Source organism: Piliocolobus tephrosceles, chromosome 16, assembly GCF_002776525.5.
Source record: "Piliocolobus tephrosceles isolate RC106 chromosome 16, ASM277652v3, whole genome shotgun sequence".
Lineage (NCBI taxonomy): Eukaryota > Metazoa > Chordata > Mammalia > Primates > Cercopithecidae > Piliocolobus > Piliocolobus tephrosceles.
The window spans coordinates 30,727,883-30,750,724 of NC_045449.1; the positions used below are offsets into that span (position 1 = coordinate 30,727,883).

Consider the following 22,842-nt stretch of genomic DNA (forward strand, 5'->3'; position numbering starts at 1 on the left):
GGGGATGTGTGTAATTTGTACTTTTTCAGGGTTAGACCAAAGAAATACCTGGCTGGTACCAAGTTTAAAGCAATAGTATCCTGAGACTAGAGGGTTTTCCCCTTTAGTTTTGTTTCATCAAACACCTGTCTTCTAAGAAAGTATTGGTACATTTTAGCCTTTGTTTCTTATAATTCCATTAATGTAAGTTTTTAACATGGCATTGCATTGAAATATAACTTCAGACTTAAATAAGAGTAAACCTTACACTACTTTACATGATAGGGAGAAAGAACATTTGTTGCAAGAAACTGATCATATTTTTTTGTAGAGAATCTGTCTTTACTAGGCATGACATTGAAGAGAAGAGAAGGGGGAGGTGAGGAAAAAGACCTAAGAGTTGAGTGTTGTGGAAAGAGTTAACTGTAACTACCTAGTTATCCATAACTATCTAGTTATCTGTAACTAACTACATAGTTCAAGGTACTACATAGTTATAGATAACTAGATAGTTATAAACTTAATTTAAAATAAATAAAATATTGAAATGGACTTTTGAGCACAGTAAATGTAAACTGTATTTAAATTGATAATCTGCATAATAGAAAGTGTTGTGTATTAATAGCGGAAGTCTTCAGGGTGGAATTTGATTTGAGTTTGAAATTGGATACTCAGCCGGGCGCAGTGGCTCACGCCTATAATCCCAGCACTTTGGGAGGCCAGGGTGGGTGGACTTGCTTGAGGCTGGTAGTTCATGACCAGCCTGGGCAACATGGTGAAACCCCATCTTTACCAAAAAATACAAAAAGTAGTCGGACATGGTGGTGTGCACCTGTAGTCCCAGCTACTCAGGAGGTGTGAGGATCAGTTGATCCTGGGAGGTTGAGGCTATAGTGAGCTGTGATCACACCACTGCACTCCAGCCTGGGTGACAGAGCAAGACCCTGTCTCAAAGAAAGAAAAATTGGGTACTCCAGCCTCTAATTGCAGAGCATGTTAGATCTGCAGTTATGTATTCTGTGTGATGAAGCAACCCTCAGCCTTTTTTTTTTCTTTTCTCATAGTACATAAAGCAAATTCTTAAAACAAGTCTGGGGGGTGCGTCTAACAAAGTAAGGGTTGAACCGTTCTTATTTTTAAGAAAACAATTTCTAGAAGGACCAATGAAATGTAGCAACAAGCGTAGGTCAAACATGGAAAATATTTTCTCCATTTTAGAGTATGGTAACAGTAAAAAACCTTGAGAATATTACTGTGTTTCAGGTTAGAAACCCAAAACCAATAAAATCCCTGGGAAAAGGGGATATTTCCATAGTTTATATTTTGTATTCTTATGTTTTGAGGCTTTAATTCTTCTTTTTTAGAATTTGAGGAAGGAAGGAAATTAAATCACTGAAGATGAAGACTCTTTTTTTTTTTTTTTTTTGAGATGGAGTTTCATTCTTATTGCCCAGGCTGGAGTGCAATGGCACAATCTCGGCTCACTGCAACCTCTGCCTTCCAGGTTCAAGTGATTCTCCTGCCTCAGCCTCCTGAGTAGCTGGGATTACAGGCACATGCCCAACATACCCAGCTAATTTTGTATTTTTAGTAGAGACGGGGGTTTCTTCATGTTGGTCAGGCTGGTCTCGAACTCCTGACCTCAAGTAATCCGCCTGCCTTGGCCTCCCAAAGTGCTGGGATTACAGGCGTGAGCCACCGCACCTGTTTTTTTGTTTTGTTTTGTTTTTTAAGGCAGAGTTTCCCTCTCGCCCAGTCTGGAGTGCAGTGGTGCGATCTTGGATCTCAGCTCACTACAACCTCTGCCTCCCAGGTTTAAGTGACTCCCCTGCCTCAGCCTCCCAAGTAACTGGGATTACAGGCACCCGCCGCCACTCCCAGCTAATGTTTGTATTTTTAGTAGAGATGGGGTTTCACCATGTTGGCCACGTTGGTCTCAAACTCCTGACCTCAGGTGATCCACTTGCCTCGACCTCCCAAAGTAGTGGAATTACAGGTGTGAGCTACTGCACCCAGCCTAGAAGAAGATGAGGATTTTGAATAGGATTCCTAAGAGATCACTTGTAGTGTCTTAAATATGCCATTTAAGAAAGAAAAAAAGTTGTATTTAGAGGTTTAGATTAACTCTGAGAAAAGCCAGGCCTGCCATTCAAAATACAGCATTTTCCAGGACATACTCCTTTAAAAGGTTGAATAATACTTCGTTTCAAAAACCTTGTATAAATGCATTGCATTTTATTTATGATATGTGCTGCTAACATTTGAAAGAAAGAGATCTTACTGTAGCTTCCATTTAGTGATAATGCTAGCTGCCCTTTATTTTGGATTTTCCCATGCTATTTATAAGACCAATCTCTTGATGGCTTTGGCTGAGGAATTTGTCAATGGAATTCTGTAATGCTAGATTGATTGGTCCATGTAGGGCTGCTTTATTTTAACTATTTTCTGCATTTATCTGAGCAGGCTGCAGAAAATGACTGAATGTAACTGTGCGTAAAGCTTACATTCACAAATTGAGTAATGAATATTTCCAAAGCAACATTAGTTTTTAGGGAGGTAGTTTTAATGTAATGTAATGACTTAAACTTCTTTTGTAAAAAAGACTTGAAGAACTCTATGCTATAGGTTTAAACAAACAAACAAAATACTGTTTGGTTTACCCTGATGCCATTAGTGCTTCACTTTATGTATCAGTACCTGAGAAGGTATACCCATGTATCTGTTGTTCTGTAGTCACTCTGTTGTTCACATCAAAATCCCTGCTGATTTTTAGAAGTAGCAAATGATGGCCGGGCACAGTGGCTCACGCCTGTAATCCCAGCACTTTGGGAGGCCCAGGTGGGGGGATCACCTGAGGTCAGGAGTTTGAGACCAGCCTGGTCAACATGGTGTAACCCTGTTTCTACTGAAAATACAAAAATTAGCCGGGTGAGGTGGCGGGCGCCTGTAGTCCCAGCTACTCGGGAGGCCGAGGCACGAGAATTGCTTGAACCTGTGAGGCAGAGGTTGCAGTTAGCCAAGATTGTGCCACTCCCACTGCAGCCTGGGCGACAGAGCCAGACTCCATCTCAAAAAAAAAAAAAGTAGGAAATGAACATGGAGGGAACACTGGCAATATCAAAAAACCTGTGCTAAATCCTAAAATAATGCACCAAAGAACCAAAAGGCCTCAGTTACACTTCCTATCTTCTGTGTTCATTTGGTGTCTTTTTGATGAGATTTTAACTGATGACCAGGGGCGGTCCCACTATGTATCCTGACACCATTCCTTGGCCTTCTGACTTCCTCTGACTTAAAATATCCACAGGATTTCCAGTTTTCATTTTTGAACTCAAAACACTAACACAGAAACCCAAAGGTGCTTATACATAGTGTGGATATAATTTAAATCATAGAGTTGCGTGAATCAGTACAAATGAAGAACAGGAAGTTTTCATACAGATTAGAAAACACTGGAAGGCAATTAAACAGCAGCATTTTCCAGCCTGTCCACTTACACTGTGATCACTTTCATTCCTCTTTTCTTCAGTGTTTGAGACTTACAGGACACAGACCAGGTGTTTTAGTTAACAGAAACTATGAATACAATTGATCTCATAGGTAGATCAAAGATAGAATAGGGCCTAAAGGAGATTAGGGCCCAGAGTAGAGAGAAACTGAAATGTACAAGTATTTTACGGTTTGCTTTGGTAAATGAAGTTTAGATTAAATCAGTACTGTAAATTAAAATACGTTTCTTTCTTAGTCCAATGAACATTTTTATTGCTATATAAAATGAGAATAGTGAAATTTGCACGTGTATCTCCTTTCTTCTTTCTCTCAACTCCTTCAAAAGCCAGTAACTCTTCATCACCTGGGCATATACTTAGAGCTTTAGTAAATGTCCTTGGGAATGAGCTTGGCTGTCTGTGTCCTGTAGTAGCAGCCGACATTCTTTGTTCCAAAAAATACCTTGTTTTCATGTACCACATCCATTCAAAAGAGATTTGAATAGAGGTTATGGAAGAGACTAATAGGGTTACTTGCCAGCATAAGCAAGAAATACATGTTTTGATCTGAGATCCGTGATGGAAAACAGATCGTATACGTTTATTCCTTTGGCCTTTGTAATAGGACATTCCTGGCTGCAAACAGATATATGCATTAAAACACACAATTTGGCATATTATCTGTGTGCAAATGCAGTTCAGCCTAGTGTAGCCTAGGAGTTCCGCAGCAGAACTGGAAATACAGTAGTGATTTTCTGTTCATTTTATTGCATTCATTCTCCATTTTCTTTTTCCTTTTTCTCTTGTAATTTTCAGAATTCAGCTATCAAATTGAAAATCCATCTATCCTAGCTTCAGTGATTACAGACTAAAATGTGGGTTATTCCACATCATTTTTTCAGACAAGACTTCTATCACTTACGTTGTAGGTCTTACATAATCTTTAATATTTTTAAGACCATTATGCAATAATACCTATAACTGGACTGCCTAGAAATGTAGAACTATTAACATGGGAAATGAAAATTTTCTTACTTGAAGCTACATTCAATGAACTGATGTAACACATTTTTCTTAGAAAATGGTTTACAAATATTCGCTATGCCAGAACATACTGCCCTGTATTTATATTGTTTATAAATGCTAAGTTTAGGGGCACGGTGTTCTGTCTCACATTCCTTATGTACCGTCAGTACCGTCAGTACGAAATTACTTTTTCACACTATAGTAGCCAACAAATAAGCAAAAGTAAATTTAAAACTCAATTTTGAGGCTTGGTTTTAGTGAATCTTGTGCATTTACTCTTCATCTTAAGTATAAAGTATTTCTTTTTAAGTCTTCCATTTGCTTTTCTCGTCTTTCATTTAGTCTTTTCTGGGAGTTGCTCCAAAAGGCAAGATGTTACAGGCGTTATCATTTCTAATAAAACTAAGATTTCCTGAAATTTTAAAAATGCTTAAAAATGCCTCAGCTAAGGCAATCCCTTATTGCCTGTAATGCCTTTTACCTGATTATATTAGTCATTTTAGTTTTTTAAAAGACATTTTGTTGTTGTGTAATTGCAAAGAAAGATCTTTTTATTACCATAGCAATATCTTGATTGCAGTGTTTGAACTGGAGATATCTTTTCATTAAATTTATCATTTGCCTCTAGGAAAATTGTCTCCTTTTTTTTTGAGACAGAGTCTCAAACTGTCGCCAGGCTGGAGTGCAGTGGTGCCATCTTGGCTCACAGCAATCTCCGACTCCCTGATTGAAGCGATTCTCCTGCCTCACCCTCCCGAGTAGCTGGAATTACAGCCACACGTCACCACGCCCAGCTAATTATGATTATGATTATGATTATGATTATGATTACTATTATTTTGAGACGGAGTTTCGCTCTGGTTGCCCAGGCTGGAGTGCAATGGCGCCATCTCGGCTCACTGCAACCTCCACTTCCTGGGTTCAAGCGATTCTCCTGCCTCAGCCTCCCAAGTAGCTGGGATTACAGGCACCTGCCACCACGCCTGGCTAATTTTTGTATTTTTAGTAGAGATGGGGTTTCACCATGTTGGTCAGGCTGGTCTCAAACTCCTAACCTCAGGTGATCCACCCGCCCTGGCCTCCCAAAGTGCTGGGATTACAGGTGTGAGCCACCATGCCCGGCCTGATACCCTTTTAATAGGAAAGATTCTAGAAGCAGTTCCTAATATAGTTTCCCAAAATGCTTTCATAGGACCTAGGAATAAAAATAATCTGTATTATGAAACATTCTTCTGAATGTACCCCTCCAAGAATAGTCCTGTATTTAACTGCATCACCTCCTGATTGAATTTCACTTCATTTGAGTCTGGACACCTTCTGGTCCCTTTAAATAGTGGGGAAAAAAACAAAAACAAAAAAAAAACACTACAGCAAAAGACCAAGAAAGCTTTGGGTTAAAGGCTTTTCCATTCATTCTAAACTCTAGATTTTTCACCTGAGGCCAGGCACAATGGCTCATGCCTGTAATCCCAGCACTTTGGGAGGCCGAGACGGGCGGATCACCTGAGGTCAGGAGTTCAAGACCAGCCTGACCGACATGGTGAAACCCCGTCTCTACTAAAAATACAAAAACTAGCCGGGCGTGGTGGCGGTTGCCTGTAGTCCCAGCTACTCGGGAGGCTGAGGCAGGAGAATCGCTTGAACCCAGGAGGTGGAGGTTGCAGTGAGCCGAGATCACGCCATTGCACTCCAGGGCGGGTGACAAGAGTAAAACTCCATCTCAAAAAAGAAATTTAAAAAAAACCAATACAAAAATCTAGCCGGGCAAGGTGGCGGGCGCCTGTAGTCCCAGCTACTCGGAAGGGTGAGGCAGGAGAATGGCGTAAACTCGGGAGGCGGAGCTTGCAGTGAGCTGAGATCCGGCCACTGCACTCCAGCCTGGGTGACAGAGCGAGACTCCGTCTCAAAAAAAAGAAAAAAGAAAAAAAAAAAAAAAACCTTTTCACCTGATTCTTTTTTTCCTTCTGTTTTATAACACAGAAGGAAGGGTACGACTGCACCACATTTGAAGGGTACGACTGCACCACAGAATTTTTAAATATACCATCATTCTGTGAAAAGTGTTTGCTTTTTGCTGGTTGGTTTTTTTGTATGGCTAGTGTTTTTTGTTTTTATTATAACTTAGTACCCCTTTCGTAACAGCTCAAAGAAAAAGAGATTTGGATTATACCATTAGAAGAGCTATGGAAACGTCAGGAGCCTCTTACCCCTCATAAATTATGCAGTATCGCTGTGAAAGAAAGAGAAAAATGACTCCATGTTGGTTCACCTGTTGACTTAGTTCTGAAAATCTAGGTCACAAAACTTTTGAGCAGTTTCCTTGTAAATCACATATGTGGTTGTCAGAGGAAGAGTCTTGTATTTAGCCTTCTTGCCTCGTGTACAGTGACTACAGTGAAACTAAATGCATATCAACCCACTTCTCCACACCAGCCTAATTCAGTCTCGGCTGATTTTGCTTTTTGAAAATTAGCAAGAACCTTTTTCTCCTAGTAACACCACTAAAATGCTGAGTTGACTTTTCATTTTTGCTTTGAAATTCCCCTGTAGGCCCTAAAGCAGCAATTAACTGTCAAGTTGAGGCTGGTGGCACCTATGCAGAGCAGACACTAGCTATTATGTATATTGCTCATCAGGCGTCAATCTGGCCTTTTACACACATGGTCACGGTTGATGGCCATAACACAGTCCTTCCAAGTACATGGTCTTCTCCTCATTTTACTGATAAGCAAACTGAGGTTCAGAACTGTTCAATCATCTGCCTAGTGCCACACAAATAGTAGGTAGCAGAGTTGAACTCAGGTCTTTCTAAATCAAAAACCTACATTCTTTCTGCTGTTTTATGCTGCCTCTTAAATTACTGAACTATATATTAAGAATGCTTTGTAAAATCAGTCGTCTGCCCCAGCAGTTCTTTTTTTTTCCTCCTTTCCTTTTTTTTTTAAATGGAGAGTAGATACATAGTTGAAGGAAAAAGTGAAGCCTAACAGGACCCAGATCTTTTTATTGCATTTTTTAAGGGCGAAAGTAGATCAGATTGATTTTTCTTTCCTCATACTTCATCACAGCAATATGACATCCAATTTGACCAAAATAACAACTAGGTAAGTAATTGCTTGATTAAAATCTCATATTTGGCATTGCCTGAGACAGAAATCCTAATAATTGATAATATTATGACAGAAACCCTAATAATTGATTAAAAGTTAGATGACATTATTTTCATTTTAGTTTTGAGAAACTGTCAACTTTTAATTATTTTGCCATGTACATTTCACATGACTATGTTTTAAAGGCACGTTTTCCAACAAAGTCAAGATGAAGGGAGACATGTTTTAGGCAAGGAATATCAGTACATTTTTAAGTTTATAAGGGAACAATTTATTAAATGACCCCAATCGTATATCAGATAGTATATACATTGGTAGATGAACCTCCTATCTTTTTTTAGTAATTTTTACAGCCAAAGAAAATGGTTCTTGGTAACTAAATGTAAATGCCAACTCAAGGCTAATGTGGGTTTTTTTAAGATCAGATTTTACAGCCCAACTCTTTTAATTTTAGTGCAAACTCTAAATTTAGCTAATTTCAACATAGTATAAAACTAATCAAATATGCTAGGCATTTTGCGTCTACAGAGTTTAGGGCATTTTGCCTAAATTGCTTGCCTCTAATTGTGGGGTCTTATTTCCCTTTCAGATATAGAGGACTTAAAATATGCTGCTTTTGGAAGCTACAGTAGCAATTTTGCAGTGAGCACACTTACAAGCTGTGACTGGTCAGACAGGGATGATGCAACTCAGGGCAGAAAACTCTCTCCATTTGTCCTCTCAGCAGGAAGTGGATCCCCCTCAGCCACCTCAATTCTTCAAAAGAAAGAGACTTCATTTGGCAGTTCTGAAAACATCACCATGACATCTCTCTCCAAAGTAACAACCTTTGCAAGTGAAGATGCTCTTCCAGAGACCACCTTCCCAGCGTTTGCCAGTTTTAAAGACATGATTCCTCAGACCAGTGAGCAAAAGGAATATGAAAGCAGAGACTATAAAGATTTCACAAGACAGGACCTGCCTACAGCTGAACGGAGCCCAGAGGCCACTTGTCCCAGCCCAGCGTCCAGTGCTGCCTCTCAAGAAACCCCCATTGAATGTTCAGATGACTTTGGAGAGTTTCAAAGTGAAAAGCCCAAAATCAGCAAATTTGACTTCTTAGTAGCCACTTCACAAAGCAAAATGAAATCCAGTGAAGAAATGATCAAAAGTGAGCTGGCAACCTTTGACCTTTCTGTTCAAGGTGAGTAGCTTCCAGGGTAGATTTTACTATTACGGTTTTTTTCCAGTGAGATGTTAGATGTTCTTAAGAATAAAATGTTACTCCCTGGTTTAGCAGGAAATAGATTTTTCTAATCTTTGAAATCCGGGTCAATTACAGATAGCTATAATAAAGATTTCCCTGAGACTGGAGTCAAAATCAGTATCCCTCAGATAACTGTTTTATGGGCTAAAAACAAGCATAGCATACAGGTGTTGTTCATTAGCTCATTTGGTTAGAGGTGCGCTGTGTTGAAAGAGCCAGATAAATGGATTTGAGCCACTTGAAGGCACATTAGCTCCGCTCCTGTTCCCTGGGCACAGATAATGTCTTTGAATCCAGAGGTTGCAATGTGGTGGCCGTGGATCTGCATCCAGCCTGCGTATCACATTGACCCACACAAGAGATTTTTAAGTACGAAGTAATTGCCAGTATTTAAAAGACATGAGATTTCCCAATCTGGATTTCCACCTTTTCTTGAGAAGTCATAATATCTGGCACTAGTGGGTCTGCACTCCCATATGCTGACAAGCAGCTGGAGCCAAAAGCACCGCTCCCTATAGATGGGTCATTCTCTCTCTCTTGCCATAATCCCCACCGCTTCCTGTCTCAGCGGACCTTCTTCGGTTATTCGCTTTCCTTGCCTGGTCTCTGAAGGCATTTGAGTTTGCCTCTTCTGCTTTAATCTCATCCTAACTGAGGGGTCGTTGATTTCAGCTGGGTTGAGAGCCTGTGAAGGAACTCGGTTACAAATCCATAACAAATGACTGGAAAAGCCACACAACTCTTACACACTGGTATTTAGAAAGGTGCTTTTGTTCTCCAGACTCCAGTGATTCTGCACTGAGCATTATGGAAGACTTGTGATAGATCAGAGAAGAGTCATGTTGAAAATGAAAGGCAGGGAAACCACGCAAGAGAGAACAGTGGGAAGAATTCAACATGTAGCTTCCTAGAAAGAATGAATGAGGAATGTGTTTGTGAATGCCTCATGACATAAGCATCTGAAGAAGAGGGTCGTGGGCTGGGTGTGGTGGCTCACATCTGTAATCTCAGCACTTTGGGAGGCGGAGGCAGGCGAATTAATTTGAGGTCAGGAGTTCGAGACCAGCCTGGCCAACACGGTGAAACCGCATCTCTACTAAAAATACAACCATTAGCCGGGCACGGTGGTGCACACCTGTAGTCCCAGCTACTCAGGAGGCTGAGGCAGGAGAATCGCTTGAACCCAGGAGGCAGAGGTTGCAGTGAACCGAGATCGCACCACCGTACTCCAGTCTGAGCAACAAAGCAAGACTCTGTCTTAAAAAAAAAAAGAAAAAAAGAGGGTTGTGGTAGCGAGGAAGAGCCTCTGCCTGAACTAAGGTAGGTGGCCAAAACCTTTGACTGTATTCTCCCCTTCTCCCAGGATCACACAAGAGGAGTTTGAGCCTTGGTGATAAAGAAATAAGCCGTTCTTCCCCTTCTCCAGCTTTGGAGCAGCCTTTCAGAGACCGTTCCAATACTCTGAATGAGAAGCCTGCGCTGCCCGTCATCCGAGACAAGTACAAAGACCTGACGGGAGAGGTGGAGGTGAGAGGAGAGCTTTTTATAGGGGGTGGATAACAGACCAGCAAGCACACAGGACCCCAAGAAAGAACGCTCTCAGCTTTCACATGGGGAAAATGAGGGGCAGAAAGGCACAAAGCACAAGACATAAACTGTGTAATTAAAGTGAGAGAAGGGTAACATTAGCCCTGGGTGAAAACATTTTCCAGGTGTGGCACCCACTGAAAGTAGTCAGTGACCCTAAAACCAAAACTATTCATGGGACTTCACAAGGATGGCAGAGTTTGTAGAATTCTTCTTGAGCTCTTAGACTTTATTGTCTTCATGAAACCTCAAAATAGAGGAGACGGGGAAAATATTCTGAATTTTTTATTTTTGTCTGCTGCATCTTAGTACATTAGTTGGGCATGGTGGTGCACACCTGTACCATGGTGTGTTCCTCCTATGGTCAACACACTTAACTTCCTGCCTTTCCCTACTCCTTGTTACACATGCACGTGGGCCATGTCCTCACACACAGCATTATAACCGGGGAGTGGAAAGCCAGCAGCTTAATAGCAGTTTCTGTACCAGATAGCTACAAGCTGAGTGCCTTGGAAGAAAGGCTTACACTGTTACTGATGGAACAAATGAGGCAACACTCACAGGGGGAAGCTGCTGGAAAGCATGTCCCTTAGACTCACAGATCCTGTGCTCAGAAGTTACATTTATTAGTAATTTAACATTGTTATTAGTGAGTTCAAAACATAAACTGCGGCCGGGCGTGGTGGCTCATCCCTGTCATCTCAGTACTTTGGAAGGCCAAGTTGGGCAGATCACTTGAGCTCAGGAGTTTGAGACCAACCTGAGCAACATGGTGAAACCCCACCTCTACCAAAAATACAAAACTTAGCCGCTTGTGGTGGTGCACACCTTTAGTCCCAGCTACTCTGGAGGCTGAGGTGGGAGGATTGCTTGCATCCAGGAGGTTGAGGCTGTAGTGAGCAGAAATCATGCCACTGCACTTCAACCTGGGCAACAGAGCAAGACCCTGTCTCAAAAAAAAAAAATGCTTGAACTAGAGTGATTGTAATAAAAAGGAAAGTCTTGCAAGCTCAAGCCCTTTGAACTGACAGAGTCATCAATAGAAGATTCCAGGTTTGCGCTCAAGGCTTAACCCAGTTCTTTTTATCAAATTCACAGGAAAATGAGAGATATGCATATGAATGGCAGAGATGCCTGGGGAGTGCCCTGAATGTGAGTATGTCATTTTCCCATTCACACGTATGTAAGTGTTCTCTTGTGCCTTTTTGCCTTCTTGGTTCATTTGAATGGACAGAGGCAAACTTCAGGAGAGCCTTACGTGGATGTCCCTGGGCAAAGTGAAATTCTGTGGAAGTCATACATCGTAGGTGAGGCTTCTTTCACACTTACAATAGCAGACTGGCTCATGTGTCAGTTGTCTCCTCATCTGTCATTGTGTTTAAGAAATAACAAAGTGATTTCGTTAACTCTGACTAAATCAAAATAATATTTAAACTAAAGAACCTGTCTTGGCCGGGTGCGGTGGCTCAACACCTATAATCCCAGTACTTTGGGAGCCTGAGGCGGGCAGATCACGAGGTCAGGAGTTCAAGACCAGCCTGATCAACATGGTGAAACCCTGTCTCTACTAAAAATACAAAAATTAGCCAGGCGTGGAGGCGCATGCCTGTAGTCCCAGCTACTCAGGCGACTGAGGCAGGAGAATCACTTGAACCCGGGAGTTGGGGGTTGTGGTAAGCTGAGACCACACCACTACACTCCAGCCTGTGCTACAGAGCAAGACTTCGTCTCAAAAAATAAAAAACGTGTCTTTTCTCTTCCAAAGAAATGGAGGATTGTTTCTTCAAGGATAAAATGAGATTTTTTTGACACCTCGTGGCTTTTCGGTTGGGTTTTCTACTAACAGTAAATTGATATGTGATGACTTTTGTTAGTTATGTAAGGTGATGTGATTTCATTTCTTGTAGGTCATTAAGAAGGCAAATGATACCTTAAATGGAATCAGTAGTAGTTCTGTTTGCACAGAAGTAATTCAGTCAGCTCAAGGCATGGAATATTTATTAGGTATGTTCTTTTATATTTTACTATTGAAAATGATGGCACTTTGCATTATTTTCACTTTTCCCTTTAATTATTTTAAGCTAGATCTCTCAAGTTACATATGACTTCACTAAGAAACATCTGCATTTGTAGGTAAGACACTTAAGTTACAGGCAGTAAACTATTGAACTTAACAAGTCTCTATGGCTAAGTTTCCTCATCCTTGTTACATACGTAATAGCAGAAATGTAAAATTATGTGTGTGTTACTGGTTTATCAAAGAATCTGAGCTACTGATGCACTGAAATAAAATCATCTTGTCTCCCATCAGTTCCTTACCATACTCTATAGTCCTCCTCTCGACCGCTTAATGACACCACAGAATCCTTAACCTCCTGGTCATCTGCAGCAATTAGATATGTCAGTCCAACGTGAAAGCGCAGCCTCTGTCCACTTCGGTGTTCCTCCCTTCCCCAGGCTCAGGCTTGGCCCGTGCCTGAGCCACACACACTGGACCCTCATCTTTTTCAAATCTTTACTCAAATGTCAGCTTCTGAGTGAAATCTTTCCTAGCGTCCATCTCTCCGAAGAGTATCCTCTCTCCCCACCCCGGCACTTCCCATCCCATTCTCTGCTGGATTTTCTCCTTTGCCCTATTACCTTTAATTTCTTACATATGTTATTTATTGCTCTTTTCTTAAGATAGGATCACACTCTGTCACCCAGGCTGGAGTACAGTGATGTGATCATGACTCACTGCAGCGTCCACCTCCCAGGCTCAAGCAGTCCTCCCACCTCAGCCTCCCAAGTAGCTGGAACCACAGGCGCGCACTGCCATGTGCCCAGCTAATTTTTGTAGTTTTCGTAGAGACGGGTTTTCGCCATGTTGCCCAGGCTGGTCTTAAACTCCTGAGCTCAAGCGACCCACCCACCTTGGCCTCCCCAAGTGCCGGGATCACAGGCGTGAGCCACTGTGCCTAGTTACTTGTTGTTGTTTTTACGCTCTGTCTCCCTTCACTAGAATGGACCTCCAAGAAGGCTAGGATTTTGGTCTGTTTTGTTCATTGGTGTGTCCCCAACACCTAATCTAGTGTCTTGCACATAGTTAGCACTCAAAAATATTTGCTGAATGAGTGGAGAGTGAAGGGATGTAGCCTCTGCCTTACCCCTGCCACCTCACTTGGGGTCTTCTTTTCCTGCTCAAACAGGCACAGTTCTGCATAAGCAGATGTCCACCAGGAAATGGGGCACTTGTCTTTTCTCCTAGTATCCTTGTATCTATGGAAGATTCTCTTAGAAGCCCCCTCACTTGGCTTAGGGTGGGCAGTAACTTCTACCCCTCCCTTGGGGAAGGAAGAAGAAAGGCCATAGTGCTGTACATAGGGCTGCTGAGGCACCACTCTGAAGATCCCCTGGAATTCCTCTGTGTTCACTTAGAGAGGTCAGGGTCATGTCTTTGGTGACTGTTACATTGCGAGGGTTAGGGATGTATCTGGTGGCTGTCCTTAGAATGTGAGGTACTTATCACCTCTCATCCTTGCTTGAAGAGTTCAACCACAATTTAGAGACCACAGGAAAAGAACTGTTCTGCATCCTGTTGCATGTATAAAGATAAGTGAAGTCAAAGTGTTTGTAAGAACTTCAGATTCAGAGGGGTGAGATATTTCTTAATTACTTTGTGATGCTATTAACATTTAGATTCTTTAAAGTTTTTACTATCCCCATTTTCAGCTACTTTATTGGGATCTCCCAGATTCAAACAGATGGACTCATAAATAAACCTCCCAAAAAACAAAAGCTAATAACTTGCATGTTGCCTGCCATTCTCCAAGCACTGTTGTAAGCCTTTTACCATGTTAACCTGTTTAATCCTCTCAACCATCCTTGGAGGAGGTACTGTTACCGTCCTAACTTCACAGATGAGGAAACTGAGTTACAGAGAGGTTACGTGACTTGCCTAAGGTCATGTAGCCAGTAAGAGGCATAGCTGGAGTTTGAACCCAAGCAGTGCGGCTTTACAGTCTGTGCTCTTACCAGTGAGCTATACAGCAGCACTGAGAAGTGGATTGGTCCCAAAGAATAGTACGTACACCTCTGTCCAGATCTACCCCTTGTTTCTATTGCTCCCCTGTCTGGTTCCTCTGTGTCTCCACTGCCAACACTCTCTCTCTGCTCTCTCATCCCGTCAGGTGTCGTTGAAGTGTACAGGGTAACCAAGCGTGTGGAGCTGGGGATAAAAGCCACTGCAGTGTGCAGTGAGAAACTCCAGCAGTTGCTGAAGGACATCGATAAAGTATGGAATAACCTAATCGGCTTCATGTCACTCGCCACACTCACAGTAAGTCCATATAACAACTCAGCAGTTGCTTTCCTTTCCAGAAACCTAAGCTGTAAAGCAGAGTGTATTCCTATGATGGTACTTACTGGAGGCTGAAGGTGCCAACTGGAGCATGTTGTATTAAAGGAGGGAGATCACAGGTGTGTGGTCAGCTGAACAGTACCAGGTGGGCTTCTGATCTCTCCAAGGCCCAGGGAACCTAAGGAAAAAAAGAGTATAGGAAAACATTCACTCTGGCTATACCTTTCTTATTTCACATAATACATGGAAGTTGTGCAAAGCATTGGTTTGAGATACTCCCTTTGCATTTCTAGTTATTTGTGTCCCCATATGTGTCCTTTCAAAAAGCTATATGATACCTCATGTTGCCATCCTATAGTTTGTTTCGCCCTTCTTTTTTTAGGTTCTTGGGTTATTTTCATTTTTTCTTGTTATGAGTAGTTCTCTAAATAACAAATCACTGTTCCTTTGTGGGGATGTAGTTCCTCCAAGTAGAGTAGGAGGTCAGTGTGTGTGTCTGCACAGGTGCATGCATACATAGGTAGCTGTTGTTAACATTTATTAGAAGGCTTTCCAAGAGCTTGTATTGGTTGCAGTGCTACCAGATATATATAAGTACATGGATACATTTCTCTACATTATGTCCTATCAGTTTCTTAATTTAACAAGCATGCAATTATTCCCTAAGGTGTTTTTTGCGTTTTGTTTTAATTTCATGAGAGGCTTTGCCGTGTTCCAGATGACAGTTTACTATTTCTGTTTCCTTTGTGTATAAATGGATTGGACTCTTTTGACCATTTGACCATTTATTCCTTGGAATATGGTTATTGACCTTATATATTTCATATTTATAATAGATTTATATACGTATATATAAGCTTGTAAACTTTTATCACCTTTATTTCCTCCTCTATTACTGTCCCTTTTTTACATTTCATTGGGTGAAACTATTTTATTTTTATATATTCATACCTATTCAGTTTGTCTCTGATGATATCCTTTATTTCACAATAGTCAGAAGTTTATCTTCCTTCCACAGCTGGAATAAATATGCTATTCCAATTTTTTTTTTAACATGGAACACTGTGACCCATCTGAATGGGATTGCAGTTGTGTGGGAGGAAGCAGTTCTAATTTTCTGAACTGATAGCCAGGTGGATACCCAGCTACCCCAACAATGTGTCTTCAGCAGCACATCCTCTCACCATTGTCATGTTGCTTCTGGTTTGTAATATTAAAGTCTTTAAGAGTTTAAATAATTTCCAAAACTTTTTCTTGTTCCCTTGAATCAGTTCTCATTTTCTAACCTAAAACCGTAGGTAGATAATTTTTTTAAAAAAACTCTTCTGGCAAGTGAAGTAAGAAATGAAGTATTAATACTGAAAAAAGAGATAAAATTATGTTTAGTTGGTGATAATGAAATTCTTTTAAAAATCTAAATTCAAGCAGCCAGGTGCAGTAGCTCACCCCTGTCATCCCAGCGCTTTGGGGAGGCTGAGGTGGGCGGATCACTTGAGCCCAGGAGTTTGAGACCAGCCTGGGCAACATGGTAAAACTCCATCTCTACCAAAAATACAAAAATTAACCAGTCTCATAACCTGGTTGGTCGATAGATAGCTAGCTAGCTAGATAGATTAAAAAATACATTTTTTAATCTAAATTCAAGAGTATAAATGTATTGCATGTGGCAAAAATTCATAACAATCCTACATATTAATAGTAGTTAGAAAATACGATGAAATTAGGCCGGGCATGGTGGCTCATGCCTGAATCCCAGCACTTTGAGAGGCCAAGGCGGGCAGATCAATTGAGGCCAGGAGTTCGAGGCCAGCCTGGCCAATACGGTGAATCCCCATCTCTACTAAAAATGCAAAAAAAAAAAAAAATTAGCTGGCTGTGGTAGCGAGTGCCTGTAATCCCCACTACTCGGGAGGCTGAGGCAGGAGAATTGCTTGAACCTGGGAAGTGGAGGTTGTAATAAGCCGAGATAGTACCACTGCATTCCAGCCTGGGTGACAGAGCAAAAACTCTGTCTCAAAAAAAAAAAAGAAAAGAAAATGAAGTTAGAAACCTTATTTTTTTTGTTAGAAAATATAACGGGCCAGGCGCGGTGGCTCAAGCCTGTAATCCCAGCACTTTGGGAGGCCGAGACGGGTGGATCACAAGGTCAGGAGATCGAGACCATCCTGGCTAACACGGTGAAACCCCGTCTCTACTAAAATATAAAAAACTAGCCGGGCGAGATGGCGGGCGCCTGTAGTCCCAGCTAGTCGGGAGGCTGAGGCAGGAGAATGGTGTGAACCCGGGAGATGGAGCTTGCAGTGAGCTGAGATCCGGCCACTGCACTCCAGCCTGGGCAACAGAGCGAGACTCCGTCTCAAAAAAAAAAAGAAAATATAACGAAGGCCAGGCACGGTGGCTCATTGGCTCATGCCTGTAATCCCAGCACTTCGGGAGGCCAAGGTGTGTGGATCGCCTGAGGTTGGGAGTTGGAGACCAGTCTGATCAACCCCATCTGTATTAAAAATACAAAACTAGCTGGGTGTGGTGGTGCATGCCTGTAATCCCAGCTACTTGGGAGGCTGTGGCAGGAGAATTGTTTGAACCCAGGAGACGGAGGTTGCAGTGAGCCGAGATCACACCACTGTCTTCCAGCCTGGGCAACAAGAGTGAAACTCCGTCTCAAAAAGGAAAGGAAAGAAAAGAAAGAAATATAATGAAATTAGAAATCTTAAAAAAAAAAAAAAAAAAAAATCTATTAACTAATTCAAGCCCGTATCACTTTTGAACTTCTGACCTCTTTTTTTTTTTTTTTTCCCAGACAGTCTCGCTCTGTCACCCAGGCTGGAGGGCAGTGGTGCGATCTCAGCTGACTGCAACCTCCACCTCGTGGGTTCAAGCGATTCTCGTGCCTCAGCCTACTGAGTAACTGGGATTACAGGCATGCACCACCACAACCAGCTAACTTTTGTATTTTTAGTAGAGATGGGGTCTCACCATTTTGGCCAGGCTGGTCTCAAACTCCTGGGCTCAAGTGATCCACTCACCTTGGCCTCCCAAAGTGTTGGGATTATAGATATGAACCACTGTGCCTGACCTTGATACTAATATCAGAAAGAAATTTCTTTTGTGGATTCTCATAAAGAGAAAACTAATATAATCAACATCAACATTGTCTTCAAAAAAAAAAAAAAAAGAGGCCAGGTGCGGTGGCTCAAGCCTGTAATCCCAGCACCTTGGGAGGCCGAGACGGCCAGATCACGAGGTCAGGAGATCGAGACCATCCTGGCCAAGATGGTGAAACCCTGTCTCTACTAAAAAATACAAAAAACTAGCCGGGCGAGGTGGCGGGCGCCTGTAGTCCCAGCTACTCGGGAGGCTGAGGCAGGAGAATGGCGTGAACCCAGGAGGCGGAGCTTGCAGTGAGCTGAGATCCGGCCACTGCACTCCAGCCCGGGCGACAGACCGAGACTCCGTCTCAAAAAAAAAAAAAAAAGAAAAATCCTTTCAGTAAATAAAGCAACAGGTTTCATTGAGTAGTTTCTTATTACATCTCTCAATATAGGCCAAATGGCCTAACTCCAAAGTATGAGTGGAAGTCATTTTAAGTGTGGAAAAAATAGATTAAATTGTAAACTAGGAGGTGTAGCAGTGCATAGTGATGGCAGGCTCGTGTCTTTGCTCTGTAAAGGAAGCATTCAAATCAATGAAAAATATACCAACATCTCAGTAACGTATGAGCAAAAATGTGAAGTGATTTGTAAAAGGGGAGGTACAGTTAATCAGTCAATATTAATTCAAATTAAAACAAGGTTTCATTTTGTACCTACTTTTTTTTTTTGAGACAGCTCTCACTCTGTTGCCCAGGCTGGAGTGCAGTGGCACGATCCTGGCTTACTGCAACCTCCACCTCCCGGGTTCAAGCAATTCTCGTGCCTCAGCCTCCCAAGTAGCTGGGATTACAGGCGTCTGCCACCATGCCCAGCTAGTTTTTGTATTTTTAGTAAAGACAGGGTTTCACCGTGTTGGCCAGGCTGGTCTCAAACCCCTGGCCTCATGTAATCCACTCACCTCGGCCTCCCAAAGTGCTAGAGACATTACAGGCGTGAGCCACCACGCCCGGCCTGCTTACTAATTAAGCCCAATTTTTGTGTGGTCTATTTGTTTGAATACTAATAGTGTTGATGTGGTAAAATGTGGACTATATACTGTAGGGTGGAGTCACCTATGGAAAGAGAAGTTTGGCATCATGCTCTCCTCCTGGCTGTGAACTTCTTGAAGACAGAGATCAAGACTGAGTTTTTCATCTTTTAAACTTCTTTATCTGAGCACAGTGCCAGGCACTATGTAAACATTCAGTGAACACTCAGTAAACGCTGAATGAATTAAAGGAATTAATATTCATTCAGAGTAACTGACTCAGTAATTCCAGGTCTGAGAAAATGTCCTAAGACAGCGATTCTAAATATGAATTCACAGAAAGAAGCAAGTTAAGTGCACAGAGTTGTTCTTTGTAAACATGAAAAATTAGAGACATCCTGAAAGTCCAAATCTAGAGGACTGGTTAAGTAAATTGTGGTGAATCTTTTTGCCAGGATCTTATGCAGCCATTTTGTAAAGGAGCACGAAGTTTGAATGACACAGAACTGTTACTACAGGGCTTGAAGGAAATCTGCCAAAATGATATTAGGGATGTGTTTGGGTAATGAGACACTGGATTTTTTTTTCTTTCTTTTTTAAACAGGGTCTCCCTCTGTCACCCATTCTGGAGTACAATGGTGTGATCACAGCTCACAGCAGCCTTGACTTCCTGGGCTGAAGCAATTCTCCCACCTCAGCCTCCTGAATAGCTGGGACCACAGGTGCACACCACCAAGCCCAGCTAATATTTTTGTAGTTTTTGTAAAGACAGGGTTTTGCCATGTTGCTCAAGCTGGTCTCAAACTCCTTGGGCTCAAGGAATCCATTCACCTCGGCCTCCCAAAGTGCTGGGATTACAGGCATGAGCCACTGTGTCCAGCCAGAACACTGGATTTTTCAATATTCTTTTAGTTTTTTCATTTTTTCAACTTTCTTTCAATAGCATTTGTTGCATTTGTGGTGGAAAAATAAGTGTTTTTACTCTAGTAGGAGAAATGTATCATTACCCTTCATTCACTTGCAGAAACCCTCCCTGTAGATACCTCTTGTTACCCTTGCCCACTTCTCCTTTCCATTGTGATGATAGGTTATCAAGTTCTTAAAACTGGATTTTATTTATTTACCTATTTATTGTTTAGAGACAGGGTCTCACACTGTCACCCAGGCTGGAATGCAGTGGCACAGTCATGGCTCACTACAGCCTTGAACTCCCAGGCTCAAGTGATCCTTGCATCTCAACTTCCCATAGCTGGGACCACAGGCATGCACCACCATGCCTGGCTTGCTAGGGACAGGGCCTCACTATGTTGCCCAGGCTGGTCTCAAACTCTTGACCTCAAGCAAGCTTCCCACCTCAACCTCCCAAAGGGCTGGGATTACAGGTGTGAGCCACCATACCCAGACTACTTTAGGGACTTTAATTGCAGTAAATCTGCATGACAACCTGACATCTTTACCCTGCCTTCATCCTCTCCTGAAGCAGAGGAGAATCATGCCCAAGCTACCAGACATCTTCTCTCCTGACAGTCCACCTGACTAAGGAGGACTATAGTACCACACATCACTACTCCTAAAAGGCAACCGAATCAGAATACTGCGAACAGAAGCTGGGGAGAAGGAATGGGGATAGTTTACTACTTAACCTCTGTTTCTTTATTTACATTCAGAGAGGTAGAATTCTTGGGGTCTGAAGGAGAGTCTTCCAGTTCTATCCTTAATGGATTGATTAACTGTTATGATGACTAATCCAAGGAACTTGGGAGAAAAGGCACGTGTTTGCTGCAGTCCTCCAGTTTTCTTTGAGCTTCTGGAATTCACTTCATTATCCTCTGGATCAGAGAAATGCATTAAACTCTGCATTTACTTCCTAAGCTCCAGCTACTAATGAAATTGATTGGCTAGTGATGTGTGCCGAGGGTGCCTGTGAAGTTGTGGGGTAAAGAAGGATGTGTCACCAGTTGTGAACTTGGAGATCAGTATGTGTCTGTGTCCTTCCTAATTCACCCAACCTGCTGCTTCCTGACCTTGTCCTAATATGGAGCAGGTTGAGCCTGAATATCGTCATAGCAGTAGATACTTCTATTCTTCCCTTTTACAGATGAAGAAACTGAAGCACAGAGATACTGGCGAGGCCTGGGTTTATTCTGACAGTCAGAAGTCAACTTTCTCAACCTCTGTTCTTTGTGGCCACCTTGAGATGGGCAGGTTGGGTGGGTAAAACCAGAGAGGTACTTAAGTTTTTGTGGGGGGAATGGGTTGATTTTAGCATCAAGGTTAATGAATTCAAACACCAGGCGTCTTTTCTGGCAGCAACTTGTTATAAACAGTCAAGTTCTTTTCTGCACATTGCCCTTGCATATATATACCAGGACTGTAGAGTAACTTAAAAGCCTCCTTCTTTACATTTAGATTTTAAGGTTCTTTGGGTGGCAATCGGTTCTTATTGCAGTTAACACTTGAAAACTAGATTTCTATACAAACCCCCAAATCAGCCACCCATCTCTTCTCTCCTATTGCTGCTGGGAAAAGATGACTGTGATCATAAAGCATCTCTCTCCTTGCCATGAGCTCTTAGAAGAAAAGGTATCACAAAGACCAGGTGCACTTGCCAAACTTGTGAATTTGGGGGAAAGGATAATTGGGGAGATTCCTGGGTTGCTGCTGTGTGTTTACTTCTTGAGATAGCTCCTCTCACCAGGTGAAGTGCAAGCCAGTTTCGTTTTTGTACCTCTTCCCAAGCTCCTGTGGCTACAAGCTTGCTACAGCTGCACCTTATAGGCTCTGAACACCTCTCCATACCTTTTCTTTTCTTTTTTTTTCTTTTTTGGTAAAATAAAATATATATATACACACACACACAATAAGATGTGAAAATCTTGGTTGTACCACTCAATGAGTTTTGAAAAATGCATACTCTCAAGCATATAACCCATGCCTCTATCAAGATATAGACTGCTCCATCAATCCAGAAGTTTTCTTATGCACCTTGTTAATTGTCACCCTACTCAGATATAATCCCTGGTGTGATTTTTTTTATACCAAGGATTAGTTTTTTCCAGACCTTTTTAAAGAGACCTTGGAATTTGATTTTGTTGTTTTGAACAAAGCCTATTGGGTTTGGGGCCCATCTAACCTGGAGCTTTGCCCTGTTCACATATGGTGGCTCTAACTCCTTTAGTGTAAACAAATGTGAGGTAAATGCAGAAAAGGGCTGGACATTTATGCCCTTCCCTCAGACTCCCATTGTGAGCATCCTTTTCTAGCGTCAGTGTCTAGATGCTAAAGAGTGGTTTTACCTAATTTTTGTTTTTTAAAACACTAGGTAAGGGTATAGAGATGAATTAATCTTCCAACTTGACAACACAAGAATGTACTGTAAATTGAACCTGAACACCCGAGTATTCATTTCTCTAAATACCCATGTGCTTCCCCTTATAATTGCTTTTTTCACTAGGTTAGCTGTGGCAGAACAACAATCATTCTTTGCCCAGATTATACCATGTCATTGTACCCTTGATAACTGCTAGGTATGTCCTCTGTCTGTAAAACTTGAGTTTCCCACTGCATGAGGAATAGCACACATTCCACAGAAATAGTGTAAGGTGTTACTTGTCATGAAGAAGCCTTTACTCTAGCAGAACTGATGAGAATACCTGCATAAATGTAAATGACATAAACCAACATCTGTGTAGTTTAAATCATTTGTAACAAAACTATACAAACTCCCAGGACTCTGGATTAGACGCTCAAACCGGAGAAATCATTATGAGAAAGAGGCATGATTGAGGTTTTATGGGAAGCTTTTAATGCTTAACACTATTGCTTCATTTCAGGTAAATGACTTCCTTAATGAACTACATTGCCACAGTGAGGCCCTTTGATTCCATACTACTATTACTATTACTACTACTACTACTACTACTACTACTACTACTACTACTACTACTA

General features: G+C 41.8%; 1 protein-coding gene across 14 annotated transcripts in view; it reads left to right on the forward strand.

The window, feature by feature from the left end:
• Positions 1–22,842, forward strand: part of SYNRG (synergin gamma) — a 98,281-nt gene that overhangs the window by 61,232 nt on the left and 14,207 nt on the right. For 10 of the 14 annotated variants that reach the window (XR_002730076.2, XM_023204716.2, XM_023204718.2 and 7 more), the window contains 5 exons: positions 8,193–8,786; positions 10,213–10,376; positions 11,535–11,588; positions 12,344–12,440; positions 14,606–14,754. Coding sequence is in view for 13 of the 14 variants with exons in the window: in XM_023204716.2 (XP_023060484.2) it covers positions 8,193–8,786; positions 10,213–10,376; positions 11,535–11,588; positions 12,344–12,440; positions 14,606–14,754 (1,058 nt within the window). In the remaining variant the exon portion in view is untranslated. The remainder of the gene's footprint in view (positions 1–8,192; positions 8,787–10,212; positions 10,377–11,534; positions 11,589–12,343; positions 12,441–14,605; positions 14,755–22,842) is intronic. The other 4 variants (XM_023204728.2, XM_023204719.2, XM_023204729.2 and 1 more) reach the window with 2 other exon arrangements.